This window comes from Scomber scombrus, chromosome 15 (assembly GCF_963691925.1).
Source record: "Scomber scombrus chromosome 15, fScoSco1.1, whole genome shotgun sequence".
Classification (NCBI taxonomy): Eukaryota; Metazoa; Chordata; class Actinopteri; order Scombriformes; family Scombridae; genus Scomber; species Scomber scombrus.
Genome location: NC_084984.1, coordinates 21973289 through 21995770, shown reverse-complemented (window position 1 = coordinate 21995770; position 22482 = coordinate 21973289). Strand labels below are relative to the sequence as shown.

Sequence of the window (22482 nt, the reverse complement as noted above, 5' to 3'; positions counted from 1 at the left end):
TCTGATTAACCAGAAGAGGAGCAACACAGATGACTGACTTCTTTTTAATCGTTCAGTAAAATACACAGTTAACCACAGACTGAAACATCCCCACTGGTCCACTTGCCAGCAGATCACAATTTTACTGGCCCCTTGTATGTTTTCATTGGCCCAGTAGCCAAAAAAAATTAAAATAATTATTTTTTCCTGTAATTATGGTGATTTATTCATTGTATACAACAGTAAAAGTTCCTTGTAGATTTGGTTGTTTTCCTTTAGTTATGGATATGCATATATGGTATATTACCCACATATATAAAATATACAATTAGGCACATATTGGATCAGTAAATGAATCATGTATGATTGTAGGTTTTTCCATATACAGTATAAATGTTGGTTATTCTGTAAAGTAATTTTATGATAATACATTTTCAGTGAGTATAGATGACTGATAATAAACTTTCTGCATCAAGAACCGAGACGATGCTGAGAGATCTTCAGAAATGTACTCGTTAAGATGGAACGGTGAAAGAAAGAATATAATGGCGTCTGCTTGTGTGCGGGTGTTCAGTCCAAACTCCTTCTGTCTGCTTTCACAAGCCACCTGTCCACTACAGACATGGAGTTGGAATGTAATGAATGGATGGGGAGAAATTCAGAGGAGTAAGATGAAACAAAAATAAAGCGTGTCTGTCACCGCAGTAAATAATCTGTCAAGCATTTGATGGTTATTTATTTTTGCTTTAGAACTCAACTGCCGGGAAACAATCAAGAAATAACGTTTTATTTCTCTCATTCACTGCTTTGTACTTTCTACTGCCACTCATTCTCCTCACTCGACCACTGCATCTCTCTCTCTCTCTCTGTCTTGTCTTTTTTAAATGAGTTGGGAAACCAACAGCAAAGTCTAACTTTACTTTTAATGTTATCAAACGAAGACAAATATCATGCTGTCTAAACTGTATACTCATGACTCTGATTGGCCAATCAACTTGCCCTACTGGCCTCGGGCCATAAGTTGTGTCGGACCCTGAAGTTTTTTGGCTCGCAGCAGTGTTTTGACTGCTGTGTTTTGTTCTGCTTGAAACAATAGTGCAGATTCTTATGGTCATTTGAAGAAAACTACAAGGGAGATTAAAACATTCTCTTCAAATCTAATGACCTTTTTGTCTTGAGTAACACTAATTTCAAATGTAACTCCGAGTCTGGTTTTCATGTGTCATTAGTTTTGATGGCAATTCAAGTCTGGACAATGAAGGCATCAAAATGACAAATCGGCTGAAAGAAAATATTTTGATAGCTTTCAGGAAATTTGCACTCTGTCTTTCATTCAGTTTGCATTTGCAGTCAATATGAAATTAGTATCTGATGTAATAAAGCAACAACATTTTTTATTATTACAAGATCAACAGCAAGGAGACGGCATTCTGCCAGTGCAGGAGAGCTCAGAACAAAAGAGATGTGCCTTTCTGAATTAGAAATGACATTGAAAAACTCTATGGCTGAAAAGTTATTTGGCATCCGTTTTTCAATTAAATAAATGATTTTCTGTCTTTATAAAACATGTAACACTAACACAATAGGACTAATCAATTAAACAAACTATTCTGAGACAGACGGAAATCCAGATGAACATCGCAATCAAGCTCAGGTTTAATAAGCACACATCCTCTCTCTTGTATAATAAAATGGTCTGCTTGTACATTCATTATCAAATTGCCTTCAAGTTTTAACACAATGCTTCCATAAATTCATGGAAATACAAAAGAGAGACACAGTTCAGTGAATGTAAATGCATTTCACGTGACATGTAAATGGAACAAGCAGGGCAATAATGTTCTATTTGTAATGTAAAAAAACATATATGACCTACAGAAGAAACAACCACACAAGCTTCCAAATACAAGCCAACAAAACTGTACCCTTTTATGTCAGAGGACAGGCTCAGCTGCAGTCCAGCAGCCCTGAATCTGGTGTTCAGTGACTTCAGCGAGGCAAATGCTTGCTGATGTGGGGGCTTGACCCCGTGTTCAAACTAAGGTCCAGGGGGTCCTCACCATTTAGCTGACTTGCTGCTTAAATTACCTGTCCGGTCTTGGTGTGTTATCACTCAGTTTTGATTGGCATGTTCAAGCCTTTGATGAAAACAAAAGAAAATGCTCCAATAGAATAAAATGAAACTGATATGAGGAGGTTGTGTGTAATTTTGTCTGAAAGCTACCTCTAACAAAACAACACTGTATGTACAATTATCCACATACAGAACTCATAATAATGAAAAGAAGCACAAATTCATCTACTCCAACACATAATACTAAGGTATTCATGGTTATTTATTCTTATGTTTAGTCAAATGAGAAACATTTGGTTAAGGCACAACAAAAGCATATTTGTGAATTCTGAATTCAGTTATGTGCTTGGCTATTTCGTGGTCGACATTGTTAACTTCCTAGAGTATCTGTTGGTCAAAAGTCAACACGTAACTCACCATAAAAACAATTAGTCATTTTTGCTCTTTGATTTTTGTATGACAAATCTCAAACAGTATTTATTTGGTGATTACTTCTTGTTAGTCATATTTGCGAAAAATGTCATCAGAAGCCCCCGAATGTTCTCCAAAACCACACAACCCACTTTTCTTTCCTCTTTAGCTGTGCCATTTGAATACTAGCAGCTGTGCAACATTTAATCAGATTGAACACTGTTCATCATTGTCAATAAGCTAACATTTATCATTTGTATACTTCGTAGGAGAGAAGGCTGCACTGATGCACTTACTTCACAGTCATAACAATCAGTCAGCCTCCTAAACCAACCGCGTCTGTTGATGGACCACCAACTGCAGCAGCAGTCAATTCTTCTCAGCATGTTACTCCGACAGATTCGGCTTTCTGTGTGCCTCATGACTCACAATCTACCTACCTATCTTTTTCTTTTGTGACTGTTCAGATTTTTATTTGTATTTTTTTGTAGCTTTTGAAATCTGTGATTTGTGACATAAGATACTTTTCTCTCCTGTTTAGACATGCTTCTAATCAAAACATTGGCCAGGTTGTTCTCTCCTGTAAGGGCTCATTGGACACTCATAGAGGAATTTGGCTCACAGATGGTATTTTAAAACCACAACTTAGAGGGTGGGCATCCTTCCTCTTTAAACATTTAATTAAAATACGATTTTAAGCCAATATAAGCTTTGGTCTAAAAGTTAGACTGTCACCATTTGAAACAGAATAGCCCAAATGTTTAATGTCCCAGCAAAAAAAAAAAAGAAAAAAGAAAAGAAAGAAAGATCTCCTCCCTCATTCCACTTAAATGCCACTACGAGTGAATGTCTGCTATTTCCTCCTCTGGTTTCCCCACACTGTCAAAATCCCTTCGTTTACAATCCTGAAGTCACCATAACTAACCAACATACTTGTGTTCCTCAAGCCAATCAGTCCCTAGATGTTTTTAAATATCACTGCTATTCAACCATTCTCCTATCTTCATGTGAGCATGCACTTTTTATGAAGATTCTTCACATCAAAGCAGTCTAATCACCAGAAAAAAACCCCAAAACAAATCTTTCTTTCCCTAGGATCAGTGAATATTGTTATAAACTTCTGATGCTATAAACTGATCTCTCTTTATTGAACTGCATGTTGCTACATTTTAAATGCTAAAGAAAAAGAATGTTTATGCTTTATTTTTGCAGCCTTGCTACAAAATTAAATGTTCACTGCAAATTTGATATATGATATGAAAAATCAATTTGCAAGATGAGTGTAACAACAAACATGTGGGAAGGCCTTGTGCAAACATCTTGCGAGCCAGATCTGTGAGCCACTATGAGAACCCTGCTGTGTATTACCTACTCTCTTCCAAAGATGCATAACCCTGCAATATCTTGACATAACATATGGAAGGAAACTGTATACTGTGACACTTCAAGAAAACAATAAATGCTCATGTAAGGACCCAGGAGCTCACACATACATATTACACAACACGCATTCAAATATTTTATTTATATCCACAATGAAACAATAATTCACCAAGGATATAACACATGCTGCACACTTACAGTCTGCTTTTCACTTTCTCACACATACATAATTGAGGCATGGAGTGGATATTGCAGGGTTTGACATACTCTCAGTCTGTGCTACAGTATCTGGATGTGAAGGATAATTTATCTCTGTAATCCTTTAACACAGCAAGGCCTGGAGTAGAAAAGAAGCTACAAATTCATAAAATATATTGAGAGTGAAAGAAAAGGGGGCCTATAAATATGCCAAGCTGAGAATTTAGTACGAGAACAAGTAGGCCTAAATCTTTCTTCACCTCATTAGAGTTTGTGGTATTTATACTATGGTACAATATTTATAATGTATTGTGGTATGTATTCATGTAAAGACCTTGTCTGACATAGAAACTTACCCACGGTGAGTCTAATTAAGTAATCTTTTAAATTACCTGTTTCTTAATAGTGTAAAAGTGTAGCTGTAGGCAGAGCAGAGAGAGTGATGGAACTGCTCACTGCTTTTCTGCAACAAAGCTGCTTGCTCAAGCCAGGGAAAAAATAGATTTGAGGTAGAAAACCAAGCTTCATGTGTGTGAGACATTGATTAATGTGGGCGCAGATTTGAAGCGTTGCTGAATTGCCGATGCATCAGTTATCAGTGTAGCGTTTGAAAATGGGAGACAGGGAGGCAGTGTGTGTGGGTGAGTGAGTTTGAGGACAGATAGGACGTCGAGCAAGTGAATTTCACTGCAAAGATAAAATCTGTTTGGTTACATATGGTTTGATACATTTTGCTTGTATGTGTTTTGTTTAAACCTTTAAATGTCTGTGCTCAAGTTTCACATCACATCCACCAGAACCAGCTGGTAGGAATGAGGCCCCCAAAGTGTTAATCAGAACCAAGAGTCTACAGCCATGCCATCTGTGAGGCTGCAGAGGAGTTGTGCTTTGAATTAAATGTTATGTGGGCATGCTAACATGTTTACTACAGCAATGTTAACATGTTGATGTTTAACAGATGTAGCATGTGCCATGGGCTTAATTTTGCCTATTTACATGCTAACATTTAATTTGCATCATACATCACAGGTTTGACTGTTTTACATGCAAACATAATTGCAGACAAAGGAAATAGTTGCTGTTTAATTGTCATATTGTAACATAACCTGGCATTAAAACTGCTAATTCAATATCAAATGAATTAAGAGTTTTTTAACACAACTTTCTCTCTCTCTCTCTCTCTCTCTCTCTCTCTCTCTCTCTCTCTCTCTCTCTCTCTCTCTCTCTCTCTCTCTCTCTCTCTCTCTCTCTCTCTCTCTCTCTCTCTCTCTCTCTCTCTACATATATATATATATACACATCACACAAAATTCTGGTCATCACACCATGGATACTTGTATAATAATTAAAAATGTGGAGCTCCAGGCAACACTTTGGCCAGACTTTTAAAACGATGATGTGCACAGTTGTCGCCCACGGTTACCCGCTGTTTTTGGATGGAGACAGCTGGAGATGATAGGTGGGAATGCACGTTCATGAAAGAGTTCTTAGCAGGGAGGGGAGATTAATTGACCTACAATTTTTCATGGAATGTAAACCGAATGTGTCAGTATCCAACAAGCCTTGTGATTTCAGTGGCACTAAAAAACGGTGCACATTAGCGCACATAAGCACAAATGTCTGGAGTTGGTTGCACAAAATGTAACTAGCAGCTGTGCAAAATTGTGGTTTTATAGAGCACAAAATTATTTGTTACGTATTTCTTTATTCCCTGTGACGGAATGGTGACATAGGAAATAATAATCACATCCTTTTTTGGTCCTTTAATGTAAGGCTTTCAGCTGGTTCAGGCACATACATAAGCACACACACACACACACACACACACACACACACACACACACACACACACACACACACACACACACACACACACACACAATGAGTTCTGTGACCATGGTATCACCACAGCAACATCTCTCAAAAGCAGAATCTGTTTTGCCCCCATGCATGTGACCTCTGTCCCACAATACCTCCCTGTTTAGCCCTGTTGAACAGCTGCTGATTCCCTTCATCTTCAGCCTCACTCACAGGAAATGAGTCACTGGGAGACATTTAACCTTGCGACCTTGCTGACTCTCAAAAGGTCAAGAAGTTGCACAGTCCATTATAGTGTTTACATTGTTCCTTACTACCTTGAGGATGAGGTCAGATCAGTAGCTGACCTCCTGAACTTTTTTTAAAGGTTAGGGGGCTGCACTAAGTCTGAAAGGGTGAATTTATTTGAAAAGTGAGTGCTACATTAAAAGTTTTGAGATGCCATCATGTGTGCCTTTATGCCAAATGAGAATGAAGATTACCCCTGGCTCTTAGGTGCTTTTAGTCAAAAACAAAAAATGCAGACTTTATTCTTTGCTCATGGTAGAAAGAAGGGAAGACATTCAGAGCAGAAAATGCAACATGTCATGCACACATTGCAAGCATAAAGAGTCATAAAGAACACAAAAAGGCACAAAAATACTGAGGTTGCAAGCCTGGCAATGGCAATTTTAATTTAGAGCAATATGAAGACATATTTGACAGCAGTAGAATTAAAGGGGTGGATAAGTTGTCAAAAGTCCAGGACTATGAATACTAAACCCAAGCTTGTTCAAAGATTGGTTGTGCAAAGCAGACAGTCAGGATTTTAGCACATTATTTTCCAGACACGTCACGTATGTCCTTTTGAGTTCAAGCCGCTTCTAAAGAGCAGTGTATCATTGTGGTGGGAAGCAAGTTAGGGGAAGAGCAACAACAAATTGAGTAGCTAAATCTCATAAAAAATGCCATGTATCAGAGATAATTGATAACTAGTTGGCCAGCAAGTTGGCAACAGCTGACACGCTAAAATATTTGGTAACAGTACTTATGAAATTAGCATCTGTATCCAAGTTTACTATTAGAACGTGGCATATAGTCAACATTTTTTTTCTGAAAGCACCCTGTGCAACTCAAACCCTCAGCTTATTAAAGTTCTGTCACAGAGTTTACTGTAACCCTGTCGACAGGTTTTATATGAGGCAAGTACAGAATCTGACTTTTAATATATGCTGACTTAATTGACTGGAAAGCTATAAAAACATATTGTACGTGCCCCTCTGTTCAAGAGGTTTGGGACTGAGTATCCAACACTTTGTCTCAATTTACAGGCAAGGTCATACCACACAAACTAACCCTGCTACCATTCAGTGATTTAGAAGTAAATGAAAGACAATGCTTCAAGTTATTTCTGTTTTTTTTTAAAGCCACCCAAAAACCACTTAGTCCAAAGGTGGCTGCTGCCTCACAATCTGAGCTCCAGAAAATGGCTGACATTGTTCCAAGACATTGAAAAGATGTAAGGCAAAATCCTAAATTGTGTTGATATATGGTCACATTGCAGCAATACAAATAAAAAACAAACTCTGTGGGTTATTCTGCTAAAACGCTTTTGTTTTGTTTAAAGCAACTCAGAATTTCCCCCATTATAGAACCACAAAATGTTCCAGTAAAACTTTCCATAAACAGTTCAAGTCAACACATGACAAATACTTTGATGCCCATGTCCATTGTTCTCATGTTCACAAAAACATTCCCAGTTTCACTACTGACAGGGAAAAACATAGTATCACAGTGTGGATGGTAAGATATCAGGATGCAGATAAAGATCAGACAAAACTGAAACACAAAGACCCTAAAATGAATTAATGCCTTATTAAAAAATAGCTTTGACAACACATTCAGATAGTAGAGATCTTCTTCTTTTGAGTTATACTATAAAGAAAACTGCCAACTAAAATACATATAAGCCAGTACAGACATATCACAAAAATGTAAATGCCTCACATCAAGAAATCTTGCTTCTTATCTTGCTCTCCACTGAGATTTCTCACAACCAAATTTTGTCAGAACATCCATCGCTGTTTGCAAGCATGCTATCATTATTCAAAGCAGTTGGAGCAGCTTCCCATTTTATATCACCAGCTTATTCAGAGAGATGGTTTACTTAAAGTATTACACCAGGATGACGTGGGATACAAGGAATGAAAGATAGCTTGAGTGTATTTGACTGAGACGCTTCTGAAACCGTTCCAATGACCTATCTTGAGCGTAAACACAATTTACTGAAGAAATGAAGGATTTAGTCTCATTTGTGCAAACAGATCAGATCAAAGAGAGAAGGGGAGGAGGGGGATATAGGAGATAGAGAGAGGGGGGAATTGGGGGTGACATGCAACCTCAATGACATGTTTAATCGAATAGAAAATTGAAGCTAGATTGCCAGGCTGTACGGCTGAGTGTGAGGAGTAGGTGCCTAGAAATTATGCATCTATTCCTCCTCACATTTCCTCTCACTGCCTTAAGTATAACATGACCTCTCTACTTTGTTATGTTTCAATTAATGTATGTGTTCAGGGTTTACACAACTCATAAAGAAGCATTTTTACTCTCCTGCCTGATTTAAGTTTTCATTAGCTTTTATATCTGGCCAATAACTATAAATAATGAAATCTGGCCAGAAAATACTTTATTAGTCTGTGTTTAGGTTTTGCTTTTGAATTAAAGTAAGTATGTATTAATTTGGATTGGTCCTTTGTGTTAATGAGTATAAGGAAATTCAATTTAATTTGTGTAAAAATATGAATACCAAAGATGTGGATTGTTTTGAGAGATAGAAATAGCTAGAGGATTGCCATTAGTGAAGAAACTGTATAACATACAGGAGAAAAGCAGCAAACCACAGAAGCACTATGTATAGTTTTTCAGAGGACTTCATGTATAAAAAGCTACACTCAAGTCAACATGCAGGACCACTGAAACTAAATCGAAACCAGACATGAGTAGATCATTGACCAATTTTGTAAGTGTTTTTTTGGTGAAAATAACCAAAACCTGAGCTTAAAAAAAGATAGGGAGAAATATCTGGAAAGTCTCACATACTGTTATTCTTAACAATCTTTGATTTCCACAGCAACAGTAGCAACAGGTGTTTCAGCTCTTAGTCTTCATCATTAGCCCACAGTAGGAGCAACACATTTAGAGTGTTAGCCAAGTACAGAGGAAATATATCATGATCAGTTAAGAGAATTACAATCAACCTGGTAAGTTATGTCATATCACAATTGATGTCTGAGTTGCCTCTTTTCATAAATCTAACATTGAAGTGTTGCTAAAGTATATCCCTCAACTCTACTGCTAATGTTTCTTTTATGATTTGATTTTCTGGTTCGAGTTATCTGCTTGACTTCTCTACATAGCAAAGACTGCATGAGAATCTCCACAGATACACATGTTACCAATGTTTACCACTTTTGTTGAGTAGAAAATGATTCACAATATGTTGACTGAATGGATATTTCACCTAACAGATGGTGTTTGAAATGTTCCTGTCTGTTTTCATTTTGCTACAATAAAAGTTGCTCCAACACAGTCTACTACAGCCTGTGGACTGCCCACATCGCTTAGACAGCTACATGATTTTGGCAGCAGTGGACCTGCACTTATGTTTCCATTATTGATTTTGTATGCTGTCTTCTGCTTCAGTTACTTATTGAGATAATATCAAATGATTTTCGAGTGATTAACTCGAAAATTATGACTTCATTCTGCTAAGTAAAACTAAGAGAAAATCTGTCAGTTTGATAAATATGGAGAGAATCAGACAATTTTCTCTAATTTTTCTCTTCATTTTCCATTACCAGAGGCATATGTTGAACTGTCCTCTCTGCAAAAAGAACTCTAACTAATTGATGTTTTGTTGCAGAAGGTAATCTAACTTTTGGATGCATGGGAACATAAAATACAGTTGAATCTGGTTTAAAATACTCACTTCTACTGATATCAGGGTCACTGAAACTAAGAATGAAACAAAACAAAAAAAAAAGAACCCTGAAGTTATAGAATGGACCTAGATCCACACCAAGAGTTTCTTTAAATACATCAAATGATATGCCCCCTATTTGTGCCCATGTTGTATAATTTCTTCTGTGGATCTACAATGGACTAGGCACAAGGGACCGCTTCTGCTTAGGAGATACAGTATGTGACAAAGCCTCCATAACAAGTAGGCGTCAGGGAAAGCAGTATATAGCTCTTACACCAAAGAACAAATAATCACCAACAAATCGAAAGAATGAACACTTTTCATGCTATCCAGTGACCGAAATGGAAAGCTCTGATACGGCTGCACCTGTGTGTATGGATCACTGCACTTCCTGCAGTTAGTTCCAGTGAGGTAAATGAGATTACTGGTGTCAGTTAGTCATTTTATTTATAACGTCTCAACAGTGTTTCTTAACTTTATGGCTTTAGCTCTTCATATATAAAAATACATTTTATCATCTAAAATATAAAGTCCAAATCCTAACTGGAAATTAAATGCCATTTTTCCTGACAAAGAAGACATAAGAAGGCTTTACTTTCAATTAGAATGAGTAATAAGTCCTTAAATTGTATGCAATGAACTGAAAAGACAGACGATGCAGACAGGGACGTTGACAATATAAGTCATCACTCAGATTCCAGCCCACTATGTTACAAGCAGATGGTGCACACGGCACCCTGCTGAAGCATTCAATCACTTCACTCCAGAAAGTATTTTACTCTACTGCAGATACAATGTGCATTATAATAGAACATAAGCCAAGGGTGCCGGAAGCAGGGGGTAGAAGGGGAAATTGCCTGCTTGCTGTTATTCAGCTAGAGAGGTGTAGGATGGTAGTCCTGTAAACTTTAGAGCAAATGAACAAAAAGCTTGCATCTAATGCCAGAAGTCTGACTTGTTAAAAGGATACAAAACATTCTGATAGATAGCACTTATCTTGACACCCAGTTTCAATTCAGTTTGAGGTGTGACTGTCATTTACTAGACACTTAGGAGGAAAATCTGTTCTAATTTGCATGTTTGTGTATGTGTGTGTGAGTGTGTGTGAGCATGACAACAAGGATTAAAATGCGACTAAGTGAATCATTTAATCCCTGGTTTAGGAACAGCTGGTTGTACAGAGAGCCAAGACATAACTTCTGTCTGTTCCTAGAGGCAGCAAGGATGAAGGTGGAGAGACAGAGATGTTAAGAAAAGGAGGTAGAAGGACAGCAAAAAGATAAGTACATAAAGAGGAAATAAGAGAAAGAAAGAAGAGAGACATGGCCAGTTAAAAATGACATTGAATGCTGGTTTCTTTTAATTATTTTCCAACCCATGTGACTGTGTTGGTCTGAATGGGGTTATAAACACAGACAGGGAGACAGGAAGAGAGGAACAGAAATAGAAGAAAAAACAGATAAAGTTGGGGAAACAAAACAATGTGGAAAGTAGAACTGGGAATATAGGGACATACATTAAAGGATTCAGTTGGTGATTTTCTGTATTTCTCTTATTGTCAACCAAAAAATCAATCATACTCACAAGTATTATGTGTGTATCAAAGCCTGCCATATCTTATTCTTCTGTGATGTAGACCTCCATTGTTGCCCAAAACCTATTAAAATCATGTCAATGATCCACATTGTTGCACCAGGTGGCATATTCCTTCACCACAATGAGTTTGGGTACATTAGTTTGTTTAGAAATGGCTCCAAAGACTAATAGCAGCGATCACATTTTCAATCTCCAGAGAGTAGTTCTGTGTAAGGGAGACGGCTGTTGTGCATACATATCAAATTCTTAGTAGTCTGTGTCTTTGGAGCCATTTCTAAACAAATTGCCGTGCCCATACTCTTTGTGGCAAAGGAATATGTCACCCAGCCGATGTTTTGTTTCATGAAGGTCTACATCACGGAGGAATATGTTATATATCAGGCTTTGAAAACACACACTCTACACATGAGATTTGTTGAAAATAAGAAAATATTGAAAATCACCAACCATATCCTTCAAGGGAAAGAGAGATATAGATACGCACAACAGACCAGGTTATTGGGAGAAATCAGGGTGAAACAGAACAACAGAAAATGACTTAGTGCACAGGAGCAATGTATCAAAGTTTTATGTGTAAACTTCACACAGAAACCTTGAAAATTCAGTGCCTACTTTCCGTTAAGTAAAATCACAAAAGGCACACCCACGTTGTTTGGAATGATGCAAACAATGGCTGACCTTTCCTTGCTTGACAATTTGACAAATGTTCTTTTAGGGACTGCAGGAACCTCTCTGCTCTGCTCAGACTGTTGATCACTGGCTCATCAGAGGATTTTGTTTGCCAAGGGCAATTTTGCTCCATCTGCGCCAGCAGCAATTCACCCTCTCTTTCAAGAGGCCAACAAGATGTACCAAAGTCATCCCTGTCCACATTCAAGTTATACCAGCTCTGCATTTTTAAGACATGTCAGTTAGAAATTGTAACAAATATTTAAAGAAATTGTACATTATAATGGTACAAAGCTATGCAGTACAAAACCTAACCCGTGTATCAGTGTCTCACACACACAACCCTGCATTTAATGTAAGAACAAACACATTCATCTATTAGAGATAAAATACTGCAATATCCAACCTTTTATATATCAGATGATTATTAATGTCTGAACAGAAGTATGGATGGATGGATATAATTTTATGACTGAATGGGAGAATAAGAACCTAAAAAATGTTTTCCAAAGATAAAAGATAAACAAACTGATGGAGCCAATTAGAACATCTTCCTATAACTGGAGCTTAATTTAACAAGCACAAGTTTCAGTGGCTCCACTGAGAGAAAAAGCCCCCAAATCTTCTTTGAACTTCTTCTCTCTGTGGGCGGTAATGTGGCATGGCACCCAGCCAAAATCCATAGACAACAAGGATTGAATAAAGCTTGCCCAGTGTCCCTTGATAGGGTGGATAAGGGAGACGGGTGTACATTTACTAACTATTAGATACACAAACAAACACTCACCTGGTGGCTTGACAGAACTTCTTAATTATCACAGTCAGTCTTCTTTTGGCATAATCTTGTTTCTGTTTCTTAGTTTCCAGTCTGTCTTTACCCAATTGTACAACTGCATATATCAGATTATCTACTGTGTTCATTTAAGAATGAACAAATGTGACTGAATGTAAATACTGGTATGAATTTCAGAATCAAGAATTAACACAACGTTTTTGTAAAATATGTTATATAAACAAATGTTTCTTAATTGCCAGAGAGGGATTTTATTAACCCCATTCCCAGTTAAAGAATAAATTCAGGATCAAGTACATGCACATGCAAAGTAGAACCTGTCCATGCCAGACTCTGACAATCTAGAAATGTCCTAAGAAGCTGGAACCCCAACGCAACAACAAAAGAATTTCAGCTCTCCACATAGTAAGAAAACCTGTGCAACATGTAACAGACTATGTGAGGGATTATAATGTGTAAGCCTCTTCCAGCTGCAACAGTCAATGAAACCTACAGTGTGTATCTTGTCATTATGTTCTTGCAATTAGAAAACTTGCAGGCCCAAACAATTTTTTCCCATCAACTACTACTTTTTAAACACGAACACACGCTAAGCTATCTGTAGCCTCACAAGAAAAAAACCCAAAATGCAAATTGCCCCAGATGTAGATCCCTATGCACTTGGTCATGATGGCTGTTCCATGTGGCTAGTTTTTGTGTTAACTCCATTTAGACTCAGAATCAAACGTTTGAAATGATTAAATGATTAAATGTAAAAATCATGTTTATTTGGACAGCTCCAAGAGGCTTGTAGGCTACAGCTTGCCCTCTATAACCAAGCTGTGAGTGCAAAATTAGCATGACCCCTAGAGCCAAAGTGGCCACATTTACAGGAAATCAAGTTAAAGTAAAACAGAATTATCCTTCAAGGCAGGGTTTCTGCAGTATGCTAAAGATGAGTTGGAGATGTATGGGGTTGAAACTCTGAATGCAACTTGTCTTTTTGCTCTTTTTCTCTGCAATATCTTTGAGAAATCTCCAACTGGATCACAACGAAAGGTCACTTGCTATTTCATAATTTTCTGTCAAAAACCATTTTAATCAATATCACATGTATATTGTTTTTTAATCTCTGTGACATTTAAAGAAATGAAAAAAATGTCAGCCAACCCCTCTTGAAAGAACAGGGACTGTATACATAATACGGTTATTTGTTATTGAGCATTCTATCAAAGTGTAATTAATAATATTAATAATAGTGTGGAACTTTTGTTATGAACATGAGCATGTATTAATAGACTGTCCTTGTATGCAGTTCATAAAGCCCACACAAAAGCCATGAAATAGCTTCCATGTGTTACTATTGTGATCCCCACCATGAAAACATCTCTTGTGTAGTGTTGGCTGAGGAATGTTGCCAACTGTCACGTCCACAGTATGTATGCATGTGCAAAAATACATACATGTACACATGTGTTTGACTTTATTTTTAAACTGAAGCCCAACATACTGTAATGCTATTCTTAACATGAACTCAACTGCTAGATAAAGCCTAGTCTAGACTACAATTGACAATCTTATAAACTGCAATTGACACAATCATGAGTACCACTTGAAATTCTGCAGACTGTTAGTGGCTCATTATATTCACTTGATCGGAAGTTGAGTGTCAACACTGGACAAAAGAAAGTAGCCCTAATTGCCAGCAATAGTTGGATGGAGACGTAGCTTATCTCTTCCACCCACTCAATCTCTCTTGGTCTTCCTCCTGTCTTACTCTCTTCATTTCACTCGGACATTCAGAGAAATGGGATCATGAAATCATAACAGTTTTGAAGTTGACTCCACAGATGAGCAATCATCCTCATCCACTCCCTTTTCTTTTTGTTTCCCCCCCCCCATCATCTGCTCCGATGTGGAATGACAAATGCTAATGAGAGACAAACAATGAGATCACCATGTGGCAATGCGTCACACACATATACACTATAATGCATAGCCACATTTTATATCAACACACAAACACTTGCACTCACACAAACCACATTTATTATAATTCTGCCAATTTCTGCAAGCAATTTCAGAGTAGCTTTGTTGTTGCTTTCGGGTTTTCTTGATCATGCTATTAAAGCAGTCTATTGGCAGTTGGCAAAGCTATAGATTATTTTAGGCTTCAGTATGCAAGCCAGCACAACACCAGAAACCACTGTAATTACAAGATCTGGTCGGTCCTTTGAATAGCAATGGCAAACCAAAACCTTGATCTGGTCAAAGACAAGAAGGAGGGGCGGGACTCCTCAGTTTAAAATAGAACTGCCCACATGGAGTTGATTTGAGGTTTTCTATATGGGAAGCCCGGTAGTGAGCCAACTCCAGTAATGAAGTCAGCGTACGCCAATGGAAAAGGACTATTGCGTGTAGCTCTGTTCTTCACTCACTTACCCACAATATTAAATCTGTCACCACTGTAAAATCAAACAAAAATAGCCGGGATAGAACTACTCTGTGTGACTACAATTGGACATTTGGATTTCTTTTGAAATGAAAAGCTTTCTTGAGTCACAGCAGTATCATTCCAGAGCAGTTCAATCATTGTAGTATAAACACAGCAGTGAAAGAGTGAATTGGTTTCTTTGCACATTCATCTAAAATGCACATGCAATACATTTCCTCAGAGCACCAGGTCAGCCACATTCAGACAGGGATTTACCATTTAGGTCAAGGATAAAACAAGAGACACATGCAGTGTTTATAAATCTATGACCTGCTAGTAATCCACAAGCTTTAACTAAACTTTAAATCATCCAAATTGATTTGGAATTGTCATTGACTTAAAAAACGTCATGCGAAAATGTTGCAGCTGCCTCACATCAGTCCAATACTGCCATGCTATGATGGCGGCCAATAAAGTTTCAGGGCCCTTAAGATCCTTGTTGAATGAATTGGGCTCTAATGATATTATAAATTAGGGCAATCTACCCAGAAACTTGCAAGTGCACAGATAACTTTACACTTTGCAAAAGTTGCGATGACAGATTGTGGATTGGAGGACTGGTTGGTTTCCGCAGTATCTCCCTCTTCCTGAGAAGCTGAGAATGTGCTATATTACTTACTGAACTGTCTCTTGTGCTCTATGTCAATCATTACACAATGATATACTCTCTCTTACTGTGAAGTTCTCTCCCACTTAAAAAAAAGAAACAAGTGCTCTTGCCCTGGATATATGAGCCCCATGATACAATACTACAGACAGAAAGGTCACACCACTTGATGGAAGTGGGACAGCAGTGCTAAAAGTATCCTAATAGTCCAGCATGGCACTGCAACAAATGGGAAATACAGATTAACTAGCAATGCGTGTGCTTTTCCAGTGTGCTTTCATTATCTGCAGTCAAGCCACAGCTATTGAGGACAATTAAGTAAAAATATCTTACAGGTATCACATCCAAAAGTGAAATCTCTTCTTGAATCATTACACTGACTCCTCTTGCCACTCGTTAGACGAAGTATCCTCTTCCTTTTCATTTCATATGTGCTTTCTTCTCTTGACCCTGTCTGGTTGATTACTTTCAGTGCAGCAATCCCTCTATTGTACTTTCCCCTGACTGTCTCTGCATCCAGTTTTCTCTTTGAGCTCCCTCTATCCCTAGGCCCCTGGGCGTAATCAGAAGAACTATGATGTGCTGGTAGAAGAAAGCCTCCTATCTGGATTGGAAGAAGACAAGTGAAGGAAAAAGAGTGAGACACTGAGGGGAAAGAATATGATACTGGTGAAATGGGCACTCATAAGAGGCAAAGAGCGACCTAATGAGGGGTACTGGTGCCGGGAAGACTAGTTGCATAGTATTATGAGGTCTAGCAGGGAGGGAGAGGGAGCAGTGGTGGAAGTTGGCGGAGGGGGGTAGCGTCTACCAGGCTTTTCTTCTTTTCTTCTTTTTACCCCCCTCCTTCTCAGTGGACACGAGACCAGATGGTACTCTCATTGAAAAAATTATATCGCAAAATGAGAATTGGAAGCAGACAGGCAGGGTGTGGTTGTCCCATCAGGCGTACAGCACACACCCGTTTGGTTTCATTTCTTACAACGCATAAACGACAGAAATTACATTTTCCTCAATGAAAGAGATTACATACTACACACAGAAATTCTTCAAGGTCAGTTTCTACAAGATTAAATAGTAATTAAGGTACTTTTATCAGCTGCTGATCTGGTCACCTCACTCTATTCTACAACAGCTGCTAAAGCAAGTACAATATCGCTTCAGGAGGAAAATAGTCCCCAAAGGAGCTCAGGTATTCTTTGCTAGTGCAGAAAATAGCCATCAGGTGTAAATTGATATGATGAGCTGAAAATATAGCACCGAATACATTTTAGCCCTCATGTAGTTCCCTCAAATGCTGAAATTGCAAATTGGTGTTCTGCAGTGATGTATTGGGCTGAATAACAGCAAAGCAGGAAACTGGATGCCTTTTAAAAACAAAAAAAACTGGATGCCTCAGAGCTGTTGTTAAGTTTGTGGTTCAGTTAATTACGGCCACAGAATACAGTAGTTACAAAAAGAGACACATACATTCAAAGCAAAAGCTCAACTAAAAGCCAAGTGATGCAGCACAATAGCTCTGAAGTGTAATGGGACTGGAGAGCAGCAGAGCCAGATATCAGGACACGGTTCTGTGAGTAGGTGGTTGTTTTTGTGGACCAATTCCCAAATGTATAGCAGTTATGAACACAACTGGCCTGAGATGGGAGAACCCACTTAAACCCTCAACAACCAATTATCCACTGGCTCTCAACAGCTGAGTGCAATCACATCAAAGCAGGAGATGTCTTATGTAAAAGTCAGTCAGCCAGTCACAGGGGAGGAGGGTGTCTGTGGACAGCTGCTCATCTGTATGTCTGTCCAACACCCTTGGTCATCCTATAAACTGACAACCTGAGAAATAAATCTGTCTTTGTCTGAGAATGGGTCAACACTAGTCAGGTGTCCGATCCCATCCACTCCAAGGATGAAAACAGGTCACTGTACATTAGTTTTAATCCCAACACACTCACACACTCTACACTATGAAGCTATAGGGTTATTCTGAAGTCATGCCTTCTATTTATTCCACTCTTCTCCACTGCAAAGAGGCTTGGGCATATCCTGTTATGTTGTTGCTTTAACTTTACATGAGGTTACTAACCCAGATTTGTAGGTCAAACAACAAAGTCCACCTGAAATTAAACTGCCATTTTTTGGTCTGCTGCAACCGACATTTACTTTATTTCACCATTTGCTCATTTAGCTGGATTTATTATTTCAATACAGCAACTCAAATCTTACATAAAGCAGTAACATGACATTCAATCATAGGTGGGACACAAAGTCTCACTAAGCCTGATAGCATCCTGCTACACAACACAGCAGTCATAGACTCTGGACAACAACCCACATTAGCCTTCCACAGTCTCCTTCTTATCTAACTTACAAACATGAACACATCTTGTTCTACACCTTAGCTTGCTGACTGAGCCACCAAACATGCATTCAGCAGACAACTGTGCACTGCTAATGCCAGTTAATTAGCTGCCCAGCTGCAGCACATTAAACAGCATGTAAACACACCTGAAAATGTCACTTTGGTCTGGTTAGATGCAACCATTTGCTAATTTCAACCAATACAAAACTATTAACAATACATTTAAAAAATGTGATCACATTCATTTTACTGCAAAGACGGGTTGAATGTGATTTCAGTTGGACTTTAAGCTTAAAACATGCACACAACTACTGCTGATACCTGTACTTCCACTTCCTGCTGGTGCTTGATAATAAATGCATGTTAATGTGAAAGCAACGTTACACCTTTTCTGTGAAACTGGGAATGCTGACACTGGTTTTCCATGTTTAATGCTAAATTTGCAAAAGTTGACTCCATAGTTTTCACACCGTACATATAGACTAGAGGGTTTTGATTTAACATTGTGCATGAACTAAATACACTTTTTCACATGATTAACTAAGCTTGAAAAAGAAGGACAGCTCTGAAAGCAGGGACATTAACAACGACCTTATAGTAACTGCAGTAAAAAGAAAAAGTTGTCTAGCGGTTTGGTGAAGACATGTGGAACCATGTAATTGCATGGGAAGCTTTTTTGGTTTGGCTACACAAAGGACAATCAGTGCAACATCAGCTCTGATCATCATGAATCACAAAAGCTCATCACTGTTTGTAGTGTCTGAATATCTGTTCACAACATCAGTAATTCTACAGTAGGAGCAGTGTGCGAACAAGAATATGGTACCCTGAGTTTGTGTACGGAAATCAATATCTGAGGAGGAAATATTGGATCAGTGTGTCCGTAATTAACACTAAATCAAATGATTCCCAATAATGTGAAAGGTTTGCTTGTGCTGTCAATCTCGCTTTGGTTTATAGGTGAGCTCCACAATTTCATACAAGCTCATACAATACAGTTGTGGTTACTGAAGTAAAACCATGGCTGATGAGGAGAGTTGAATGTCTAGTAAGCAAAAAACCCAAGATAGCTTTCTCAGGAGTTGATACAGGAGAAAAACAAAAGTGAATTTTGGACTTATATGAATATTTGGTGAGAAATGGAACTCCAGTGATGCTCTTGATGCTCTATTTTTAATTGATATGTAAGAAGCTCACACATTCAAGAAAGCGTTAAAGATTTTTTCACCAAACACCAGATCATCCACATCTAACCAATATGGAAATTCCAGTGTAAAACAAGAATAAAGCAACCACTTTGAGAGCATATAACAACCCTATTTACCAGTCATGTAGATCTACAGCTGTGGATCCAGGTCTTGATTGCGTGACAACTTTATATTTGACTAATAATCAGGTATGATAGTCAAATGAAGGCTGAAACCCCCCATTGATGTATCCTCTCACCTTCCACACATCGTAAACTGATCCTTAAATGACATTTGTAGTCAACTTACTCAAGTCATACACAAAACCACATGGGACAATTCATGTTTGCAACTAATTGTATCTAATCAAGGAGACAAGTGTATGTCTTCAGGCAGCACATATACGCAGAGTCAGTGGAAGTGGTTCAGCAATAGAAATACCTCAGTTTCTGATAAAAGAGTTCATCAACTGAGAGAGACATGAATTAGCAGCAGCATAGCTTTGAGGAGTGAGTTTGTTTTGGAAAAACTCTATATTAAATGCAGGCATAACAATAAAACTGCAAACAGATGACAAATTTATGTCGATTTCTATCATGGCCTTAATTCAAACAGTTAATTAGATGTTGCCTAGACCTACTAATGAGCAGACCCTTGTTTTATCTGCAGGGGCTCTATTCCTTAATATGTAAAGTTGAAGGATACTGTTGGTCTAATCAAATGATGAATATAGACAATAATTAGCTCAGTTTGCTGGAAGGCCAGGTTCACTATGGAAGAGCATCCATATACACAACAAATTACTTTAAATTAATATACATGTAAGAGACTTATTGATGTACATGGTACTGTATATCATTCTCATTTGACATTTCTAATCAAAATCAAGTGAAATTCCCTCTTTAATTTAGTTGGTTGACCAAGATATGCTGCTTTATAAGATCATAATTTCAAACAACTATTTGAAACCCAGCATTCATTTGAACGTCATATCAGATGACATATAGCTTTAAAAAAAAAAGGCCCTGTCATAATAAACCTATAGAGGCTTGACTGAGCAAAGGAAATAGCCAATAACCTCTTATAACTTGATCTGTCACTGTGCTGGAGGAGAGCCCTCTTTTCAATTGATTATAGGATATATAGCCTACAGTGTCAGCATGCTGTGGAAGAGGTCGATATTCTGCCAAGGCAAATACATTTACATTTACTTATTGCAAGCCATTACACTGATCCTAATCCCTGGTTTGGAGAGCAGGCTCCTATTTTATTTTCCATCACATCCAGCCTGCAATGCCGAGCTGCTGCGAGGTGTTAAAATTCAGATCAAGTAAACAGGATTTGCCACCGACATCCAAAAGTATGCAAACTGCCTATGTTCAAGAGTGAGAGTATGTCCACGGGTGGTATCAAGTGGGAAAACTTCTCATCTTCAACCCATGTCCAAAAGTGGTAATAAGTAGGAAAACTTCTCATCCCTATATAGAAAAGGTAGAAAACTTACCACCCCCATATCCAGCTGCTCGGTAGTCAGGGAAGGAGCCGCTCCTGTCAGAGGTAAAAACCACAATACCGGCACCAGCAGCAGCATCACCGGAGAAATAGTCCTCATCCACTTGTGAAGAACCGGGAAAAGCATGATGCCCTATGCCAGGCTGATCCTGCAGGGCTCAGACACCGACCCCAACAGCCGCATCCACGGGGTAATTCACACACCGACCCTCCTGTAAAATGTACCCAGATAAGTCTACCTCACTGTTGAGCGCAAACACATAAAACACATTAAAACCGGTAGCAGTATAGGCGTTTAACATTTACAAGTTTTTCCCCCCTCAAAACGGCACTTGTAACTATCACCTAAGTGGTCATAATCAGATTGAAAGGCGGGGGGAGTGTGTCTTATTGTCTTATATTAAGTCCATCAGCAGTAATATCCCTGCAGCAAGACGCGCGAGCTCCCCTCCTGATCGTGCAGTCTCTAGCACTGGAAAATGAAAGCAGCTGCGTGCGGTTTTGTCCCAAGCAGCAGAGATCGCTCGTTGACGCACACGCCGAGAGTGGATGAGTATTTGGCCCGAAGGATTCAAGGAAAGGGGGGTAGGGGGTTCAGCGCCTTCGCCGCCCATTTGGTCACTACTGAATTCATGACGCGCGTCGTGCGTAATTTGAGAGTCTCAAGGGTTAAGACCACATACATAAAGCACAATATGCCATTGCCCTGTTATGGTTATAGGAGAGATATGTCAGTGTTTTAAGTTATATTTATCTTAATGAACTGGCCTTACAAGAATTGTTTTTTAAATCCATCCCAAAAATCAGCTTTTCTAACTGTTACTTATGCTTTTGCCAAAGTCTAGATGTGTGTCTCCGTGCAATAGCCTATAGACCTAAATCTAAGTTGACCTGATCTTGATTTTAATCACCATCATCATTGCTCCCACTTTTCAGGTTTTGCCCAATCTGTGATTTTAGTGCCAGTAGAAACTCAAAGATGTGAGTGAACTTTACCTTGCGGATTGCAGCCACAAAATAGATGTAAGCCCTTATTAACACCCTCTCAAACCACCTCTCTGTGCATTGTGCATGCATTCTTTGATCTTGAACTAGACAAATTAATTTAATAAAATTTGCACCATGAAAATATTCAAACTAGCGTTTTACTTTGGCTCATCCAGCAGACATGGCCGTAATAATGCAGGGTGCGTGGGTTTGTCTGCCAATATGAACTTTATGAGTATATCCAGTCTAGACAGGATTCAGAAAAAGGAAGGGCAATGGATGAAAGTGGGAGTAAGTAAATGTTTAGTCTTGAAACTCTTCATCACAGACTGTAAAAATCGTTACAGGTCTGACAAAGAGTGCAAATGGTTTTTATACATTTTGCTTATATGTGTGTGTGTTGAGTTGCACAGAAGACTATAAAGCTGATGTCTCATTCAACTATATGTGTAAAATCATGTGTGGTTGAGTG

The 22482-nt window shown here is 38.4% G+C and overlaps 1 protein-coding gene across 1 annotated transcript in view; it reads right to left on the bottom strand.

The window, feature by feature from the left end:
• LOC133995416 (matrix metalloproteinase-17-like) overlaps positions 1-21150 on the bottom strand; it is a 63871-nt gene extending 42721 nt beyond the window's left edge. Inside the window, exon 1 of the mRNA XM_062434806.1 lies at positions 21016-21150. Coding sequence (XP_062290790.1) covers positions 21016-21150 — 135 coding nt within the window. The remainder of the gene's footprint in view (positions 1-21015) is intronic.
• Positions 21151-22482: the final 1332 nt, after the last annotated feature.